This window comes from Dendrobium catenatum, unplaced genomic scaffold (genome assembly GCF_001605985.2).
Source record: "Dendrobium catenatum unplaced genomic scaffold, ASM160598v2 fragScaff_scaffold_1024, whole genome shotgun sequence".
NCBI lineage: Eukaryota > Viridiplantae > Streptophyta > Magnoliopsida > Asparagales > Orchidaceae > Dendrobium > Dendrobium catenatum.
In genome coordinates this window covers 3,202,412-3,225,066 of record NW_021319486.1, presented here as the reverse complement: position 1 = coordinate 3,225,066, position 22,655 = coordinate 3,202,412, and the positions used below count along the sequence as shown (strand labels likewise).

The 22,655-nt window shown below is 32.0% G+C and overlaps 1 protein-coding gene across 2 annotated transcripts; it reads left to right on the top strand.

Moving 5' to 3' along the window:
• The first annotated feature begins 1,666 nt into the window (after positions 1 to 1,666).
• Positions 1,667 to 19,788, top strand: LOC110097152. 2 transcript variants are annotated; one of them, XM_020823399.2, is made up of 5 exons: positions 1,667 to 1,860; positions 2,038 to 2,090; positions 18,661 to 18,819; positions 19,175 to 19,255; positions 19,340 to 19,788. In XM_020823399.2, exons 1-5 carry the CDS (start codon positions 1,810 to 1,812, stop codon positions 19,509 to 19,511), a joined length of 516 nt encoding a protein of 171 aa, XP_020679058.1. In that variant the 5' UTR covers positions 1,667 to 1,809; the 3' UTR covers positions 19,512 to 19,788. The 2 variants fall into 2 exon arrangements, with proteins under 2 accessions (XP_020679058.1, XP_020679059.1); XM_020823400.2 differs by lacking the exon at positions 19,175 to 19,255.
• The last annotated feature ends 2,867 nt before the right edge of the window (positions 19,789 to 22,655 follow it).

Below are 22,655 nucleotides of genomic sequence, written 5' to 3'. Positions count from 1 at the left end.
TTGAATTTAATCGGTCAAATCAAGGGGCCAATTGGTTTTCTATGCAAGTGGTCTATCTATGGTGAGCCTAAAGTCTAAAGGGTTTGGCCATTTTGAAGCTTAAGGTGATTTGATTTCAATTGGGTTAACTTGGGTTTTAGTGAGTCACTTGACCAACCAACCTATTAGTCCAATTGAGAATTAATTCGAGTTTTATTTCTCTCTCTCTCTCTCTCTCTCTCCATGATTTACCATTATCTCCTCTTAAGCATATTAGTTACTTTTAGATTATTGACTCATTTTGCTAGTTATCATCCTTACCAAGTTGAGTTGTTGTGTTCCTCTGTGTCTCTATGTATTTTATTCTCCTGAATATAATTTACATTTTTATCTTTTGATGATCTTGTGAGAATTCCCTTCATCCTCTCACTTCTTAGTGTTAGTTGATATATTTCATTGTGTTGTGGTGCACCTTTCATATTTAACTTCTTATCTCCTCTCATTGATAAGATCCTTATCATTAATCAATAAAACTATGATATTGAATAATATAAAATTAATAATTAACATGTGTACATTTGATTTTATTCAAATATAAACACCAAATCAAAAGGGAATGATCGCAATATCCTTAAAGTAATTATTGTTTATGATAGTGCAAAAGTTGGTTTTATTTTACTCTATCATTCAATGACTTGGGAAGTGTTAAGATATTCACTTATTAATCTAGTTAACTAATGACTACTTTGTTTGACTCACTTTTAGTCATCAACATTCAACAAAGAATAAATTCTTGTAAGAACAACCATCACCTAATATGTATCATAAAAATATTAATTAAATATTGAGTAATAGTAACTAATGACAACTACACCATCTTACAAAATTATAATTTAATAGTAAAATTGCTAAACTTAAAGGGATATTCCTTTTGAGATTCGAACCTCTTAGATTCTTCATTAAATTGTACACAAATATTTTTATACCTCAAGCTCAGCTAGGTTGAGTTTTTTTTTTTTCATTCTTAAAGATTTTGTAACAGAAAGAGCTTTGTTTGCATCATTGGAGGACCAGAAAAAAATTAATACCAAATAGCTCATTCTTTGGTGATGTATTATCTTTTATATATAGTATTAATCTATTTTTACTACCTTAGTGAGTAACTCTCTTGTTGTTCTCAACTTCTATTCCATGCTTATAAATAACATTTAGTGCTGTCATTTAGAGTGAGAGAAGTTGATTGGCAATGGTGAAAAAAAAATCTTTACATATGAACATGAATGAGCACTTGATTGCATTTATATTTAGGGAGATTGAATGATCCTATTGGTGTCGCTTGAAACTTGTTTGGATTAATATTTATTGATATAGGTGGAAGTCGAGAGACAAAAGTTATAGGAACTTATTTTTATGGGTATGGGACGAGGAGAAGACTCGAGTTTGAGTTATTTAACACTTGCTATTATGATTTATAACTTGTTTATATTAAGAGAACGTGTGTAGATGAATATAAGATAATTAGGATTTTAAGGAAAAAAAAAAAGGGAAGATTATAAATATTTAGGGTTTTGTGTACGGGAGCCTAGCCAATGGCTTAGGGAGGCTTAAGAAAATAAAATAAGTATTTGAAATATTTTTATGTTTAAATATTATGTTTATATATATATATGCTTTACTAATTTAAATTCGTCAGATCCGAACCGAACTTGCGTTGTGTATGCCTATTTATTTATTAAGAGAGCATCGTCGAACCGATGGTGCTTGCTAGGTCGGAGGGGAAACCTAGTTGACGGCCTTCACCGGAAAATCGTCGGCAGTAAGACGGAAAGGATGGACAGCGAGGGGGACTTAGATGCGCCGGAGGAGCTTACTTCGGCGCAGGTTTGTAGGCTACATCATTTTCAATAAATCATGCTTAGGAAACTTGGTTTATATGCTTAGCAAACTGGGTTTCTATGCTTAGCAATCTTCTACATTCACCTTCTGCTGCTAGGTAGTATATTGTAAATCTTAGATACAATCTTGTGTATTCTCATATTTGGCGACGTTGGTTTACAGGGCATCAAGCAAGATGTACAAATAAGAAAAATTCAGAGAGATAATAAGATCAGGTAATTTATCGCTGCTTTGTGTTCGAACATCTTATAATATCATATAGCTTTTCAAGTTTCTGTTGCTTCCTGTTTTGGTTTATTGCTATTTATGAATTGTCAATTGTTGTTTGGAATATCGCAATCAAGTTATATTTTTGGCACCTCTAGTGGGTTTATCTAGGGCTGCTTCATAGTAGTCATTGGCTACTAGACCGAATGCATCACAGTTGCTTTCCTACTGCGGTCCAGTTCTGATGCTGGAAGCAAGAGTCGGGGGCAGGTTGTCTGATCTAGCTGCTATGATATATGCTACTGATATTGTTAGGATATTGTCAGCAAGCAGGCACCTGAGACTCCGTCAAGATTATTTCCTTCAGCAACTTGCACCATCTATGTTGCTATGAATAAGGCAGCGAGGGAGACATTTGGTGGGGACAATGTTGCATTATCTTCTTCGATTACCGCTCAAGATGTCAGATTTAAGTGATATAGAGATTGAATTTTCGTTTGATTTGCTAGAGAGAGGTGGTAAGTGATCTGATCATCTTTCAATCTCCATGTAACTCTTCATTCTTCAATCTGCAATGATGCTAGGTTTCTTTCCTATAAATATCATCCCGCCAAGAAATCTAGCTAGGTCAATCCATGCCCTCAGACGACTTCTGAAGGTTATTAAGATTATCTTGCAACTTAAACAGTGCGGAGAGTTAAAAAATGGCTCTTTAATTGAGATTGTTACAGGTAAGAAAACATACAACAAGGAATTTGGGTGAGAGCCTAGCTTGTTTACACTAGTGATCGCCCACATCTTCATCTTTGATAGTGGCTCAGCAGTTCATCACCATTGAAAATTTCCACTAATTGTAGGATGATCTAAAAGATCTTAGTATGTTGATTTGTAGATGACAACCTAGCTGATTACTAGTGTAGATGGGTGATATCCTGTTGACTCAGAGCTGTGTTAAACTATTAAGATGCATGTTTCTCTTTTCGAAGACTTTTATAGACTATGCTGAATGCTAGTTTGAATGTATGAAATTAGTACACATGTTTTTGGAACATGAAAAGTCAGCTAGAAGGACTCTCATGTATTTATCACGAAGAGCATGGAGGAGCCAATTCTTTTGAATTTTAAAATTGTCAAACTCAATCATTACATAGAACCTTCAATTATATTGATTACAAAGATGGATTTGTGGAGTCACTTGGCTTCATCTACAATTTCATACCAACTTCTAAAAGCACTCAAAATTGAAGCTTGGAAGCATCACATTTTTCAATGATCATAAATAGTAATATGTATAATTTATTGCCAGCGCTTTCAAATATCTCAATTGCTTTAAGAGCTTGCTCCAGTTGTGGCAGAATTAGCAAAATGGCCTTAAATTAAACATTACATGGCTCATAAATTAATACATGGCTCATAAATTAATGTTGGAAGTATGCAACTTGCTACCTTATATATTCGAGGGGACATACAAACTTGAATGCCATTGGAGAATACTTCATCTTGCACTCAAGGATGAGGGCCATCTAGGACCACACATATCATCAAACTTGTCCGAGTACTATTGTGATAATGTCCATGATATTTAAGAGTTTTGATAACTCAAGGTAATCATCAAAAGGCTTATTGTGTAGATCCATTTGAAAGATTGAACATTTTAAGGTGATTAGAAAATAAGGTGAGATAACTGTAATGATGCAAAAATAGGTGTAAGTAATTGTTTCAAACATTACAAGAGTGTTTGAAAGGGACGTTGCATAGCATTTTAATTTTCTAGTAGTATAAGGGCTATGATGCACATCAATGATCCTTAGCTTTCATCATTTTTTTGAAGATATATTGTCAAGGGGGAACCTGTATGACAGCATGATATGATGGTTTGTGATTGAAAATTATGAAATTTCAAAAGCTTCAATGATGGCTCTTCAACCGAGTGCTTATGAAAGTTAACATAACCCCCTTGAAAAGGCTCATGCCATGAAACGGTGCTTTGGTTGGGTTCTCCAAGCAAGTAGGACACTAATGGGGTCATCAAACTTTTAATAACTTGGTAAAGGAAAGATCAATCGACACTTAAGTTATTTACTTCACTGTGATTTTGATTTTTCGAAGTTATAGTAATATATTTTTGTGTTTGTTTAGTCATTAATTTTTTATTTATATTCACTCATACAACCTAGTTATAAAGTTTTTGGCTTTGATGAGGATCATAATTTTTAGGGCAATTTTTGTCGTAGAAAATCGACCTCATATTTTTCAGAGCACTTATGAAGTGCAAATGCTAATTGGGTCTTTGAGTAAAATATTAAAGATTGCTCGAAAATTTAATCAGGTTTTGGTTTTGTCCAAGCAAGGTTGAAATTAAAGATAAAGCCAACATGATTTGAGCTAAGCTTGGACTGAATTGAGCTTCTCAATATTAGATTGTATTGTATATTTATATATAAATTCATTTCTATTATATGTATGCATTAATATTAGATTGCTCTATATCTATTTAGCATAAAGAGGATGAACAAAAGAATGATATTCTTCAAGATATGATGTTGAAACTGCAATGGTAAGGAATTATTAATCATTGAAGGTACGTTATAAGATAGGAGAATTGAAATTATATTGTTTGTCCAGACTATACGATAGGATTATTGATTTTTAGAGAAGATTGTTCTTGAAGTTTTAGGAGAGCTTAATAATATATTGTACATAAGGTGATTTTGTGGTAGAGTGACAAGTTATAAAAGTTTTAAAGGAAAAATAAATATATATTTAAAAAAGTGATAAAAATTAAATACTATTGAGGTTTCTAATGATTGAAAGGAGGTTAGAAGCCCTACAAAGATGTTAGTGAACAAATTAAAACTTATAGCTTTTGATGATTTATATATTATGTTAAGTACCAAGGAAGGCCATAAATTAGATAAATAAAGCAGCCAAGTTAGGAGATAAAAAGATTTATATACTTTAATTAAGTTGGATGTATTAAAAATAATGATAATGAAATCTTATTTAATGTTAAATACACCAAGAAATATATTGAATGCACATGGGACCCACAATTTAAACAATCTTGGTAGAGATCCTTGAGCATACGGATTAGAGGATGTAATAGTTGGTTCGATCTTTTTATTTCCCTTAGATCGCAATTCGTGTGCTTCCTCTTTCTCTTCTTGCCACATAACTTTTGTATAAACTTTTTTTTTTAATAAATATCTTTGATTTACTTTTATTGTAAGACTTTTATAGAAGTTTATATATACTTCCACGCGTGTAAGGAATCAAGCAATTAAATTCAGAGTAATTTTTTTTTAGCTTTCTATTTTTTGACATGTTATCAGAGAGTGCTTATAGTTTTTTTTCAACATTTGTTATTTTTTGTTATTATCGGAATTATTCATTCTCTTTATTATATTTGGTTTCCTAAACTTCCCTATTAAGGAATTAACCACCATGAATGGTGATAGTCATAATATTAGAGAACTTTATTGGCTACAAGTCTCATATCTCTTGAATGGAAAAACTATTTGAAGTGGTCCCAAATATGAAGACCTTTATGAAACAAAGGAAAATATATTGTCGCCTTGTAGATGCTCCTCTGGGGCTGAAGACTCAGAAGTTGTATGTTGAGCTAAAATGGATTCCATGATCAAGGCATAGTTGCGGAATACCTAGATACATGAAATATGTGGGCCATTTATTCCTCTTTATTGCAAATGAAGTTTGACATGCTGTTAAATAAACGTACTCAAAAGTGAAAGATGTCTCATTTACTATATAAAAACTATGATTTCAACAATTAAGTAGGTAACTTTTCTATTATTGAATACTTAAATACAATGAAGATTTATTGGCTTGAATTGGATTTATTAAAATCTCATGGTGACATGCTTTGATTATGTCTTAATTCTTAAGAAATTTGTAGTAAAAAAAATGATGTTTAACTTTCCTATAGGACTCGGTAATCAATTCGACCAAGTTTGTGTCCAAATTTTAAGAAGAGAAAACCTACCACCACTAAATGAGGCTTTTTCTCTCATTAGTCTGAAGAAAGAAGAAGGACGATAATGTTTAACGCTCTATCGATTCTTCGAAATATCTGCTTGAAAATCACCAAAGCCCATGGTAATGGATTTATTGCTACATACTTTCCCTAAAGAAAGAAAAAAAACATTCTTTTAAAGGCAATCTTTGGTGTAACTATTGCAAGAGAAAATGTGACATCAAATAAAAATATTGGAAACTCTATGAAAAGCCCCAGGTTATGGTAGAAATAAAGAAATTCATTAAAGAGGGCAGGCTTGTCTTGTGAAATCAAAAGCGCATAATCCAAAAAAACATGACGATCTTAGAAGTTTTCTCAACTATTTGAAAAAAAATCTTTGGATCATGCTCTCTGGCTTAAAATGATATGACTTATAACTTTTTTTTGTGCCTTAAATAAAGTCTCACATCGAGATCATAAATTCAGGAGGCATTAAACAGAAAATCTATAAATTTTGCGCCAACAATAGAAAAATACAAAATGGCCAATTATTCTTTATCCATTATTTCAAGTCAAAGAAATGTTTTAATTTTTTCACATTTATCCTCATTAATATACTACATATTTCTTGTATTACATTAAATCTTTTATCGATCCATAAAATTACTAAAAACCACAAATGTAAGCTTTTTTGTAAGACAAAAATAGCATGTCATTCTTGACTTCCAACCTCAATATAGAGGTTGTTTGGAAATATTATTACATGTTAGGTTATCCCTCTTTCAAAACTCTACAATGTATGATTCATTCACTGTTTGTAAATGTAAGCCTGAAAATTCTTCTTTATTAGAATTGTGAAATTATCAAACATCATCATATTATTTTTCTTAAAGTGATTCTAGATTCTCTATTCTTTTTTTAGTTGTTCACTTTGGCATCTAGGGATCTTCCAAAATTCTTAACATTTTTGCAACTATAGGATTTCTCGTTTTCATTGATAATTTCACTAGGATGATGTGACTATATTTTATGAGATAAAAATTTGATTTCAGTATTATTCTCTTCATTTTTACTGAGATGATACAAAAATAATTTTATGCTAACATCATAATATTTTGGATCGATAATGCTTATGATTACTTTCGCGCATTATTGTTTGCTTCTAAAAAAATTGTATCATTCATCAATCCTCATGTCTTGATACTTCCCAAAAAAAAAAGTAATAAAAAGAGAAAATTGCCATCTTTTGGAAGTGACACAGACTCTTTTTGTTATAATCAAGTGCCAAAAAAGATACTGGAGCTAAACATTCCTAACTGTTATATACCTAATCAATTGAATATTATTAAGAGTGATTGTCTTTAAAAGTCATACAACTTTTTCTGATTAAATAATTCCCCATAAATAACTTCCTCTCAAAAAATTTCTCCAAAAATATTTGAGTGCATTGACTATGTTTATCAACACAAATAATATAGAGGTAAACCTGATCCTAGAGCACTCAAATATATTTTTATTAAATTTTATTTTACTCAAAAAGCTATAAGTATTATCATCTTACCACCAAAAATTTATTAATTTAATAGATATCTCTATTGATGTGAAGCAAAGTTTTTTCAATCAAATTAATTTCCAAGATAACTTTTATTTGGAAAAGAAATTTAACGAAATTCACATTCCTATAATACAAACTAAAAAATGCTTGTACTAATGAAGGTTTTTAATTATAGGATAATGAAACTCATATGAAATGATACTTCTCTTGTGAAATTTTCTGTGCAAGTTTGCTTTTATAATTCTATTCCTAGTTTATATATCGCGTGTGATCCTTTTAATGTTATTTGACTCATTTCATTCTCTCATGAGTTATGTCTATATTGTTCATTTATCAAATCTCATGTTTATTGCTTTGTATATGTGATGAGATTGTAAATTTTTAATGATGTAATTTAATTATTTATATTAAAATGGATGGACAGAGTAGTCACCTTGTAGTTTTCTCTCCTATTGTGCACGAAAAGGTGGACATGCAGAGATTCACTTCACTCAATTTAAAGGCCCCGATGGAAAGAAATAGTTAAAATGTCTATATTATGATACTGAATATAAGGAGTCATACATAGAATGAAACAACAACTTACAGAAATAAAGGTAGCATATCTTCTTTTAAGAAAATGTCACACGATGTTCACATCAAATGCATAAAAACTTAAAAGGAATATAAAAAAAGGAAACAAGGACAAAATGATGAGGACATTGTTAGAGATTGTGACACATGTACCATCAGGAGATGTCGGAGATCGACGGCCACAATCATGATCTTTATTTTCATCATTTTATGTAGTAGTTTATTTGATTTTTATATTTTACCATTTTTGCCCTTATGGGTATTTGATAGTTATTGTAGCCCAAGGGGCATTTTAGTACTTTACTTTCTTTGCCATTTGGAGGCCTATTTATATGGCCATTCTCTCATGTAATAGTTAGTATTGAATGAATGAAAATTTCCCATGCTTTGTTCTCTTTGTGAGTGCATGAAGTTCTCTTGGTGAGTGCTTCCCCTTGAGATCTCTTAGTGAGTTCTCTAGTTATCTTTTTATTTACTTTGCTTTGCATGATCTTCTTCCCACTAGAGAATTCTTCCAATTTCCTTTTCCCCTTGCTCTTGCCGCCGACTTTTGATGCACATAGACTTGCACCTAATAAAGAAAAAAGAAAAATGAATGATGTAAATTTTTTTTTGCTCCTAAATTTAAACTATGATCCAAGCATCACTTAAAAGTATCCTAGATACAAACACCCTAGATATCATAGAACGAGAGTTAATTTATTTTGGGGATGGTAAAGATCAATTGCACTTTACTTGCTGATTCTTATAGGCAGATTTGGAAAGAGACATGATGTGCACTCATTGTGAATGGATGGACTGATAACAGGAGCAGAATATTAATAATTTTTTTTTTACTATATGCATGATGTATCGTTTATAAAATCAGGATTCTTTTGATGCACCAAGGGTGCTGCTACCTTGAGCTCCTTATTTGTTAAGGTTGTTGAATGGGTTGACCCAAAGAATAATGTAGTTAGTTATTAATAAAACTGCCAATTCTAAGAAATCTGGTGGGATGTTGCCTGAAAGATTTAACAAAATTTATTGGTTACTTTGTGTTACACATTGTTTGAATTTCATTTTCAAAGATATATGTAGTATGCCTCACATTAGTGATCTTACAAGATAAGTGGCAAAGTTGACAATTTTTATTTATAATCACATTGCTATGCTTGCTTGACTATGAAAGAGACTAGAATGGAAGGAGAATTGTTTTTTTAGGAGCTATCTATTTTGCAACAACTTACATCACTTTAAAAAGTGTTCATGAGCATAAACATGACTTGCAAGCCTTAGTCGTTAACAAGTTATACATAGATTCAAAGATACCTAATTTGTGAAGGGAAAGAGGCAGTTGCTATAATTTCATATTAGAAGTTTTGGAATGAATGTCTTATGATTTTAAAGATATTAGGCCTTCTGATTAGGTTGCTATGCATTGATAACTCTAATGAAACATCCTCATTAGGATATCTATATAATGGTATGTATAGAGTAAGAAAGACAATTAAAGGCATGCTAAAAAATATAAAGAGGTTATATAGGTCATTCACTGTTATAATAAAACAAAGATGGGATACTCAACTAAGGTAAGACATCCACTCAACAATATATTTCTTAAATCCTCATTTTTAGCTTGACAAAGAAAATTATTATCATAAGCCTGAAGTTATGCAATATCTAATTGAACTAATTGAAAATAAAGATATTTATTCAAAACTTATATTTGTAATGAATGAGGTTAGGCTCTTTGGTAATAACTTATAAAGCTTTAGCAAACATATTGCTTTAATAATGTTAATATGAATGCAACTTGGTCACTTCCCTTTTAATGTTAACATATACATCTACTTCATTTTGACATATATGAATCTTCATTAAGCTTTCTGATTTGACATTTTTTAGATGAGCTGTAGAAGATGTTTGGTTTCACAATAAGAATTCTATGTTAAATATCATCTTCATTAGGATGTAAAAAAAATTGGAGTGTAATATAACCTAAGTTGTATAGCAAAGTTGGAGAACACTAGATATGTAACAAGATATTTCCTTAATAAAACATAAACCTACACAAACAAAATGAAACTTAATAGTAAATAGTAATAAGAAAATGATTAGGAACTCTTGTAAGAAAAAAAAAGAAACTAAAACGTAAGAAAATTACCCTCAGAACAACCTAGAAAGGTCACCTCACATGCAAGTTTGAAAATTAGAGAATGGTGCTCAACGAGAAAATTAAATCAGTGGTTCACCACAGAAATTTTGATCCAAAACAAGTCGGCACACCTCCGGCAAATACCAACAAACAGGCTCAACAACACTTCACACTCACTACATTTGGAGAAGAAATATATAAGTGGAAGCGAAACCGTGGAGATAAGAAATAGATAGAAGACAGGAAGAAGAAATAGTTGTAGAAAGAAGTTAGCTCTCAAGCTAGGAAGAAAACCCTCAGGTTTGGATTAGATTTCAACCCCCCATTTCCAGCAGCAAAACAACCCATTTTATAATAGAAAAAGACCCAACAACCCACATAAATGTATCACCCCAAGTAGCCAAAAGAAGACTCATCTTGAGAAGATAAAACACTAGACTAGGAATTAGCAAATGTAGGATGGGGAATGGCTAGCAGCAAGAAATCAGAGCCCAAGAAAATAGACTGAAACTGCATGGGAAAACAACAAGAATTCCAAGTACAGGAAACCAAAATCTGCAGGGAAAAAATAGCTAGCAATGAATCCGTAATTGCATGGTGAATACACAACCACCAACCAATATAGGTAGACATGGGTTAAGCCCACTAAGGACAAAATAGCCCAAAGATAAATACCCACTTAGCCATCAAAGAAGCAAGTATACAAATTCAACATGAGTGGAATACCAAAGTAGAGAAAATACTTAAGAGCACCAAACCCAAGCATGATCATGGGTTGATTTTCATCTTAGGGCATATAAAAAAAAACATAGTCTAAAATTACATAACATTCAAAACATTCGAAATAAAATACAAAATATATAATGACAATCCTTGATTGCATCAGAGTGTTTTTCAATAAATTTACTCTACAACAACAACATCAAGCCTTTGTCCCACTACGTGGGGTCGGCTACATGAATCCTTTTTTGCCGTTGTGTCCTGTTAAAATTCAAATTCTCATTTAAATCTAATAAATGTCATTTCTAATTTTATCTAACCAAGTCTTTTTCGGTATACATCTGCCTTTCTTAACATAAGATAAATCTAAAACCTTAACTTTCCTAACTGGGTCATCGGAAGGTCTTCGTTTAACTTGACCAAACCATGTAAGGCGACTCTCTCTAATCTTATCTTCCACTGGAGCTACTCCAACCTTTTCACGTATATGTTCATTTTGTATCCTTATCTCTAAGGGTAAAGCCACTCATCCACCTAAACATCCTCATCTCTGCAACACTTAACTTAGTATATTATGCTTCTCTTTAAATGGCCAACATTCGGCACCATAAAGCATTGCAGGTCTCACCACCATCTTATAGAATTTTCCCTTAAGTTTGAGGGGGACTTTTCTATCGCATAACAATCCCGATGCATCCACTTTAACCATCCAACTTGAATTCTGCTGATAATATCCCCATCTATTTCATCATCACTCTGAACATTAGATCTAAGATATCTAAAACGTGTACTATTATTAATGACTTGATCGCCTAAAGTCACAATCTGTTCACTTGGTCTATTGCTACTAAAATTACACTCCATATATTCAGTTTTAGATCTACTCAAGAGAAAACCTTTGGACTCTAAGGTTGACCTCCATAATTCAAGTTTACCTTCAACTCCCTCTTTAGTCTTATCAACAAGAAGAATATCATCAGCAAAAAGCATACACCAAGGTACATCCATGACTAAAGCAAAAAGATATGGGCTTAAGGCTGATCCTTGATGCAATCCAACTGAAATAGGAAAATACTTAGTCAAACCACCTTGTGTTTGAACACAAGTAATAGCTCCTGCATACATATCTTTAATGATTTGAATATAAGCATTATTAATTCCTTTCTTTTCAAGAACTCTCCATAACACTTCTCTTGGAACTTTATCATTTGTTTTCTCTAAATCAATAAATATCATATGTAGATCCTCCTTATTCTCTCTATATTTCTCCATCAAACCTCTCAATAAATGCATGACTGAGAAACTTTAGTATCACGTCGTAACCTATGCTCCATAACTCGCTCCTATAATTTTAAAGTATGACACATTAACTTAATTCCTCTACAATTCGCACTCCTGTGCATCACCTTTATTCTTAAAAATATGAATTAACACACTCATTCTCCACTCATCTAGCATCTTTTTAGTTTTCAATAAATTTACTCAAAGGGATGAAATCATCTACTATATTAATATTTTCTAACGAAAGTCATTCAATATGAATGTGCATATTCCTCAAATTGATATTTTAGTCATAGCCATCATATGTATAGATTTTATATATTTACATTGAAAGGAAACTTATCATAGCCATCAAATTGATATTTTAATCATAGTTTATTGTAAGACATTCTTTCAAATACATCAAATCTAAAATGATAGCAGTTGTCTCTTTTTCTTTCATGGTTTTGGATAACTTTGAATATGTGTAGAACTTGTTAGTGACTAAGACTTGCAAGTCATGCTCGTGCTGATTGATGAAAGTTATTGCGAAATAGGTAACTTTTGGATGAACTATCTTCTTTATTCTTGATATTTTTTTCATAGTCGTGCAAGTATAAAGATATGCTTATAAATAAAAATTGTCACCTTTATTATTTTCCTTGCAAGAGCTTTTATGTAAGATATATTTTCTATATATTTCAAAGTTAGATTCAGACAATGTGCTATACATGATGACAAAAAAATGTTGTCAAATCTCTCAAGCATCATCTCACCAGCTTTTTTATAATTGACAACAATATTAGTAACTAACTGCATCACATTTTTTGAGCCATCACATTTAAAAACCTCAACAAATAAAGAGCACATGATAGTAGCATCCTTGGTGACATTAGAAGCATAAATTGATTTTATAAGTGATACATCATATGGATAGTAGACTAAAATGTTTATTAATATTTATCAATACATCTTAGGGGTGTAAGTGGGCCAAACCAACTCATGAGTCAGCTCGAACTAAACTTATTAATGAGCTCACGAGCTGAGATTATCGAGCTACAAGTTTGAGCTCAAGCTTATATTCTAGTTTAGACTGGCTCAACTCGAAAGCTCATTTAGCTACTCGATTAACTTAAAACATATTTAAAAATTAATTTAAATTAGTCTTATATTGCTATATTTTAACCTTTTTAAATTAATTCTATATTAAAATATAAATTAATTTTTTTTTCAAAATTTTAATTAAAAACTAAGAAACTAAGCTTAACAATATAGTCAAGCCTGAGCTTTCCAAATGAGCTTGAGCCTATAAATTCTTGAATGAGTCGAGCTCAAAGCTTAATAAACGAGCTTAAGTCGAGCTCGAGCTCGAGCCCGAGCTTACGAATAACTAAACATTCATAGCTCGATTAGGCATATACAACACTCGACTTGATTCATTTACACCCCTAGTCCATCAGTCTTCCATGAGTGCACAACCCATCTCTTTCCAAATTTGGCTATAGGAATCAAGAAGTGACCTATACTCCTTTCTGCAATCCATAAATAAATTAACTATCATTCTATGATATGCCAGGTGCTTGTATCCAGAACCTATAATAGTAATGACATCAACAACTTTATATGCATATATGGAATTCAAAATATTAAATGGAATGCAAAATTCAAATAACCACCTTGCAATAACCAAATCTTCATGATGTGTTGTTTAGCCAACACTTTTAAGAAATAAGTTGTTATAATTAATTCTAAAATAGAAGGAAAGATCAAAGGGAATTTTATATTGTGATGGGGGAAGCCATAAGTATAAATATATATATTTTTTAGAAAATAACAAAACAAGAAATGCAAATAGCTGTGCAACATAGTTTTGATAAGGACAATTGTAGGGAATTAATTCCATTCTAGAAATTCAATGCACGTGATTTAGTACTTTCCAAATAGAGTAATTATGAGCTGATGAGAGAATCAATTTCTTTGTTTATAGAAGAGAAATAAACAACATTCCATATGCAATGGATCCCATGGACCTTCGACAACTGGAAAGATAGGAGCCCCAAATGAGAAAGGGCATGATTCTTTGGATCTTGGGCAAGAGGTGGATCGAAAGGGCCAAATGGTATTTTTAGCACTCCCCATCTGGCAAGATTTAAGCATAAATAATCAAAGTTTGCCTATCATTTTATTTTCAATGAAGGTCTAGACAATATCTTGGTTAGAATATTAGAGTTATTCTTTGAGGATGCAATTTAAGGAATGCAAAGCATACAATCTTTAATTTTTCTTTGATAAAATGTTGGTCGACATCCATATTCTAGTATGATCGTAGTGGACAATATTATGGGTGATACTAATGGCGGTTGTTGTTGTAATATGGTTTTATCGTTCCCTTAGCGATGACACGAAGTTCCTTAAAAGTAGTTTTAGGCATAATTAATTCACTAATCCCATTAGATAATGATCTTAGTTCAACTTTGCACTACCCTTGTGGCTACAACATTTTGCTGATGGTCTCTTTTTCGTTCAAATGATGTTCTTTGTAATTATTTGATATTATAAGTGATTTTTTTCAATATACATATTTGATTTGTTGTTTTGAAACTCCTGAAGTGCGGAGGGAGTTTCATGTAGAAATTTTCATTCAAGTGTCTTGTAAAATTTTGTTATGTTTTTGAGAAGTGCTTTGTATATGCTATTATCCGGCAAATGAGCCAAATTTCTCTCGATTTAAATCCTTATTATTACATAAATACTCATGAATCTAAATAATCGTGCAATTTGTCTAATCTTTGAGAATTTGGGGTTCATTGTTATCAAAATTAATATTTTGTGAAGTAGATTTGAATAAAAATTATCTTTTGACTATTTTTATATTAATAATTCATTTTCTTCATTGTCATTTTGTGATTCTCAGTTCTCTCTTGCTCTATAGTTTGTACTTTCTGGTTACACTTTGTTTGGTTTGTTTGGTTGTTTTAATTTGTAGAGTAAAACCTAAGATGCAAGCATTAAATTGGGAGGGAGGGAGGGAGTGGTTTTGTTTGAGTGCACTATCTTATCAAATTAACCCTCCCTAGCAATCTAATTTAATCAATTCATCTCTTTACACCATCTTTAGGAGAGAGAGGTATTCCAACATCCTTTTTGTAACTAATTTTTTTCCAACAATATATAGTCTTTTATTCCCCACATAGTGGGATAAAGGCTTGTTGTTGTTGTATATAGCCTTTCATTGAGCTTCCTAGCTCATTGATCTCACTTTATGTGGGATCTATTTTTGTTTATTCATCTCATCACGTCATCTCTTCTAGTTATTAGGACTATGTCATAACTCTAGTGGTTAATAGCGCCAGCATCCCCTTATATTTGAATCTCCTTATATGTTGTCTATTGTATTCTATACATTGGGTAGAACCTTAAATAATTGCATAATATCAGTGTGAAGACCTTGTTTTCTTTCATTTCCCTTAGTTCAATAATTCATTTTGTTAACGAAGCTATATCTCAAATGATATAACCTTTCAAGTTCTCTTCGTAGACCCTTTTCAATATTTTAACTTTGATAAATACTTCTTTTATATTGATTTAAACAATTAACTTAGTATAAACCTTGTTAGTTTCATTATTTAAAAGGGAAAATCAAATTAGCATCTATTTGAAGATGAGAAACTTGAAAATAAAATCAGCATATACTATAGAGGGTAAGGATAGAAGATGTATTAATAAAGTGGCATAAAAATCAGCATATACAATAAATTAGCATCTCATTATTGGTTTCTTTGGCATGCCCTGTATACTATAGGTGTTAATATTTTACATGACTCGAAAACTCGACTCGAATCTGACCCAAAAATTTTGGGTTAGGGTCAACTTGTTTCGCAAAATGGGTCGGGTTCGAGTTCTTGGATTCGACACGTTTGAAAAAATGGATCGGGTTCGGGTTGACCCGGAAATCCGATGAGTCAACTCAAAAACCCGTTTGAAACGGCTGACATGCTGCCCAGGTTAACCCGGCGTTTGCTTGCCTGTCGGCCCGAGGCTGCACGCGCATCACATCCGAGCTGCCCGCGCTACCCCGTGCATTGCATCTGAAGCTGCCCGTCGTCTGAGCTGCCCTTGCCCGCCAGCAGGATGCAATGTGAGCCTTGTCGTCAATGCTAGAGTCGCTGTTCCGCTGTCCGCCGTCCAGCCGTCCAGCCATGTTGGGTAGGGTCAACCCGGTAACCCGACGGGTCGGGTCCGGATCTGAAATTCGGACCCATTTACATAACCGGGTCGGATTAGGGCCGACCTATTTGAACTCGGGTTAGTTCCGTGTTCGACCCGAATCCGACCCAAAATCCGATTTTGACTCCTACTTTTACGTGTGTCCCCCTTTTTCAGAAATGTAGAATTGAGATAGGTTTTGGTTGGTTTGGCTTTTTGTACCAAGGTTTTATTGATGAATCATATCAAATTTTTCTTGTTTCCATGGCTTCTCTCCTGATCACATAAAATGTTTTCTTTATTATTGATACATGGCATGCCTATTATTGAAACTATGGGACATGCTTTGGACATGACATTATAATTTTTATTTTAAAATTAAAAAATAATTCATACAAATTAAATGTAATAAGCAGATTAAACTTATAGAATTATAGAAGTGCCATTATTTTTTATTGCATATTACATAATTCATAAAATAAGTACACAATATTAAAGAGTGCTACTTAAACAAATAACAAACAAAATCAAAGCATGAATATTGAAACTGTATATTATTTGAAATTTTTTTATTAATGATATTTTGTTCTATAATAAATTAATAAGCTTAGAGAGGCATAGTTGAAGATTATTTATTTAAAATATTCATCTTCATTCTCTTTCATTGTTTAGTGTTTATTTGGAGGACTTCATACTGTGGCATCAAGAGGAGAGGCAGTCAGTCATCGCCTCATTAGGCTTTGAGCTCGAGAGGGAAAAGAATGTCGGTTGTTGGACTTTGGAGTCAAACTTTCATGCCATTTGGAGAGAGGAAATTGGGAGACAAGTATGTGAGAGTTGAGCTTTGAAAGCCAACGGCTAGATTAGTAGATCCTAAACCCTAAACCCAAACCCTAGCTAAACATGCTAAAAAGGAAAAAAGGTCAGGAAATAAGATTTAATAGAGAATTGTCTGGGAGGAAAATCAACAATAGAAGATGTGAGTATCTTTTCCATTAAGATTGGACAATGCCCCTATACTACTGGCGAAAGTATCTTTGTCAAAATAAAGTAAAAAAAAAAAACTCTAAATATTCCAAGTATTTATCATGCTCTCCATGACTGCTACAAACCTTGTAGTATCTCATAAAGAAATGTAAAGAACTACATTATATCATCTCATGCATCAAGAATTTAGTTCTCCCGTCTAAAATGCTATATGAATTGAATACATCTTAGAAGGCATACATTCACTTCTGTTTCAAATGTTTCAAGGTTTATTTATCTTCGCATAGTTTTTCCATTAAGAGTTAACGCTGCTCTTATACTACTATTAAAAGTACCTTGCCCAAATTAGGTTTCAGTACCCCTAAAGTACTAATTAATTATCCTGTTCTTTGTGACATGTTGCAAATGGTTTGGCTAAAATAAAAAAATTATTACTCCATTATATCATCTAGCTCTTCAAGAAGATTGTTTTCTCCCGTCCAAGAAGTTTATTACAGCTGAACACGCACCATAAAAGGCATTCAAACACTTATTCCATCTAAACATCAGGGAATGAGCAATACTGCGGACATTTGAGTGCATGATCCGAGACTCCAATCTTCTCCTCATTTACTTATTTTGATTTGATTCTTGCTCGAAGTTTAAACGCCTATCCTAACCTTGATTTAACCATTGAGATTGAAAAACATCTCTATACTTGTGAGAAGTATTTATCCAAAATAAAGTCCCATAAAAACCCCAAGATTGCAATTATTTATATTGTTCTCTATGACATGCTGCCAAATTTTTGGTTAACCTAAAAATTAAACAAATGCTGATCTTTATAACATCTCTTTCATCAAGAAGATATATATTTTTTTTTCTCATACAAGAAATTTGACAACCTTCCATTTGCTCATCCATGCCTCCATGCCTCGTGAAGTGAATGAATGCCACATTGGAATATTTATGTTGATTGTGTTGACCTTTTGTGTAATCCAATTTTAAGACGGTCATGACTTTTCCATATTGCAACATCTGTGAATATGACATCTGTAATTCCTCAAAGAAAAGCCATTTTCAAGTTTGATGACCATCTGTCTTTCACCAATATTTGAATTGAACTAATTTCTTTCATGTTTCTCTAAATTTTCTTTTATAATTGACTCGAAACTTGTATTGTAGAGTGGTTCAGGAAGGTAAAGAGAGGAGGCGGCAATGGGCACAAAGGAAAATTCAGTTTAAATCCGACAAGGAGAGCGTGCCAGAAGCGAAAGTGGAGGCCCCAGCTATTCGTGGAATGTTGCCGAGTAACATAGTCGATCTCCTTGCAGCCCGTGAGAAGTAACTTCTTTTTCTTTTCTTACTAATTTGATATTTGAGCTTATCGCGTTGCTATAATTTGCAATTATTGGCTAACTCGATATAAATAATACTTCTATTCGCTTGTAAAAAACGTATTTCGTATTTGGTAATGATCTTAAAGCTTTAAGGTGGTTGTTGGGAAGGTCCTTATTCGTTTATATAAAATCTTTTTGATTTTTCCCCCCAAATTATCATCCTTTCTTGATAGTAGTTTAAAGAATCATTTATCTTGTCATTTAGACCAGTTGAATGACGATGTAAAAACCTCATTTATCACTTCCAGTTTTCTATGCACCAAATTGTAAATTCATCATAGTCTTACACCATTTTGTAGGCAAACTTTCACATCCGATTCTGAAGAGGAAGTAGTGAATCATAAGCCTGCTATTTTGAAGAAAAAGAAGAAATCTTTTGGGTATAAATTTATATTGATTGATTTAAAACTTACTTATGGCTCATGCGAGCAAGTTATGAGTAACTTGCAAATGATACTTTCCAGGCCTGAAACTGTTCTTCTAGAGGAAATTCCGCCTGCCCAGTGCTTGGAGAACTCCATGGAGTTCCTGAAGAGAAGAAAAATGAAGGTTTCAAGGTCCAATTCTGTGCTTATAAATGCAAAACAAGCTTTGCGTCTCCTCTCTACACCTGGAAATTTACTTAGCAAAGGTTAATCATGTAGCAGAATGCAAGAACATGATTCATGTAAGGCGCACTAATGAACTTATTACTTGTCCTTTTAATGTCCAGTTAGGAAGTAGAAATCAGTGTTAAAAGAGTATCTATCCATGCTTCGATAGAACTATAGAAGGGGTTTATTTGATGCATAAAGCTTTTAACTATATGGTTGTGATATATGCAGCTTTATTTAGTAGATAGGATAATTTTGGACTGAATTTGTGAACTACAAATTATGATGAAAATAATGTGGCATTTTTGGATTTTTTTTTTAATGTTTGATTTTGTGTTTTGAAAATATGTACATTAGTAGAAATTATGTTTGGTATTTTGATTTTTATTTTCTAGTTTTAAAAATTCAATGATTGTTTTTGTTTTATCGTGAAAATATTTATGAGGGCATTTTTACATGTTTGGAAAGTCTTTTAATTAGTATGTCTAATTTGGTACAAATTAGGTAATTAGATTTGATTAGTGTATAATAAGGCCAATAAATTTTTAGGCATTTAATTATTATTATTAGGTTTGAAATTAGCAATTATCGAATGAATATTAATAAAATTCTATTTTTTTGTTAAGGGTTATTAGAGATTAATTAGTGGTTTGTTAACTTTTAATTAAATGCATTAATATTTATTTTGTGTTAATTATGATAAAGAAATAGGGAATGATGAATAAAATCCTAATTTTCAACTAATAAATAAATAATCATTAATGTAGCATAATTTGGGATTATAATATTAGGAAGCGTCATTAAAGTCATATTTTAATTTTTAAGTTGATTAATCATAGAATAATTATGATATCACTTAGCTACAATGAGTATTTGATCAGGACCATTAAGAAATTTAATTAATGTAATTATTTGAAGTTGTTATAACTATTAGAATATTAATTTAAATTTTCTTTGACTGATAGAATAAAAATATTTTAGTAAAATATCAATTAAATGTTCTATTATTAGTCAGTGATTATCATTCTTAACTATAATTATTTGAAATTCAAATGCGTTTTAATAATAACTTTTCATATTTAGTTTGTTTGTAATTACATTTTTCAATTTTAATGCAAAAATATATTTATTCTTATTTTTTAATAAAAAATATTTGTTTGAAGTCAATAAAATAAAATAATTAAATAGATTTAAAAAAAGGATACTTGTTGTTTAATTAGGGTTTCTGGTTAAATTTTTTTTTTTCAATTTCCTGACTTCTTTTTAAGTATTGGAGAGTCGGACGCAAATCTAAGCTTTATTATATCAATAAAACTATTGAAAACTATATGAACAATTTCCTAGAAAGTAAACACCTCAGGTCTTTCTGTTTTTATATCCTTTAAGGACTGAATTGGAATTTTAAAATTAAAGCAACTTAAATGGCAGTAATTTATTTGTCTCATAAAATTTTAATATAATTTAAAAATGGATTTTTAAATAAAAAATATTTAATGCGGATGAAATGAGAAGGTATTATAGATATTGTGATTAAATATTAATTATGATAAAAATATTTTGAGAGCTGATGGTGGGTCCTGTCAAAGGTATTTGATGACTTGTACGTTAAAGTTTTAAAGACCTTGCTTCGCCTCACTTCACTTCATGTTGATTTTGATCAGAAAAATAAAAAAATAAAAGTTTTATTTGTTGTAGTTGATACATACCAAAAAACGTCTTGATCAAGCACGAATCTCAAGGCAAAATTGAGTTATAAGCATCCAAAATTAAATATGGGAACAACCGAACTTTGATTTCAGTAAACTTACAGTCAAACTGAACGTCTCAGAAATATGAACCCAACGACACCAAATTTGACTCAATCCAAGCTCAAATGGGACCAAATCAAAGACCCAAAGCACTTTTGGAAGGTTCAAACTACAATTTGGATTATCAAACGATTTCCAAATGTGACATGCTTAAAGTCAAATGGAACGGCTTGACGAGACAAATCCAACGAGTCCAAGATCAAGAAATTTTTGATAACATTAAGACAACCAAAGGGTCATTGAACGGTATATGATCGTAGGAATTAAGATCGGCTCATCGACCATCGCCAGAGTTCTGCCACACAACATCCAGGTTTTGTCAAACCACCACATAAGCATCCAAAGACGTCGAAGTGCCACCCAAAGTTGGAGTGCCCCCTGATGCTAAAGTGCTACTGATGGACCACCGCCTGACACTGGAGTGCTGCCAGACCATCATCTGAGGCCCAGACTTTTACCGAACCACCACATGATGCACAGAGTTTTGCCGGGAGTACCGCCCTACTACTATTGTCTTTTTGACCCTGGTCTCCTACCAACTACTATCTTTCTGACCCTAGTCTCCTGCAGACTATGGTCCTTCCGACCTCAGTCTACTAGTACTGGATTATTTCAAACAGGGCCAGGCCCCATGATTTCTTTTCTTTTTTCAGGGGCTTCCACGTAAAAACTATGTGTCTCTTATGAACGATGCACCATCTCTATTATATGTGTGTGTGCTGGATCTTCGTACAGTGCTAAGACGTTAAACTATATATTTCTCTACCACCACGAATATTCCAGGATGCTACATTAGTATTTGTGCTAATTTTTATACATAATATAAGGTTTGATTTGTGAAGACTTTTTTATTGCTTCTTAAAATAGTTTTTTAGTTTAAAAATCAAAATTTTTATAAGCCGTCCAAAACGAAGCGGAAGACTAAGGTTTCGTTTGGGATAGCTTTCTTACTGCTTCTTAAAGCAGTTTTTTAGTACAAAAGTTTTAATTTTTGTACTAAAAAATTATTTTAAGAAGCAATAAAAAAGAAGTCCCAAACCAAATCTAAGGAAAAAGTGCTTTTTCTAACCTCTTACAATAGAAAAAGCTTTGCTCTTACATGCTTTTTTAGGGCCACTTATGCAACCATGCTAGTTTTTTTTTTTTTCAAATGAATTATAAAAAATAAAATATGTATCCACCCAATGTGGGGTGGACCATATATGATTAATGAAATGACTAATTATAGTAAGTGTTTGAAATAACGATTAACACATCAGAGCAGATGCAAATTGCAATTATTAAAGATAATAAAATGTGTAATAATTAAAGTACTTGAATGGTATAACCTCATAGGTGCATACACCATCAAATAAAAATAAAGATTGTAATAAATAATG

Bases quoted from the DNA above. Each gene is read 5' to 3' on its own strand.
- LOC110097152 (XM_020823399.2), top strand. From the start codon at position 1,810: ATGGACAGCGAGGGGGACTTAGATGCGCCGGAGGAGCTTACTTCGGCG. The intron at 1,861-2,037 runs GTTTGTAGGCTA...GTTGGTTTACAG, and splicing joins AGGAGCTTACTTCGGCGCAG to GGCATCAAGCAAGATGTACA. The intron at 19,256-19,339 runs GTATAAATTTAT...GATACTTTCCAG, and splicing joins AAAAAGAAGAAATCTTTTGG to GCCTGAAACTGTTCTTCTAG.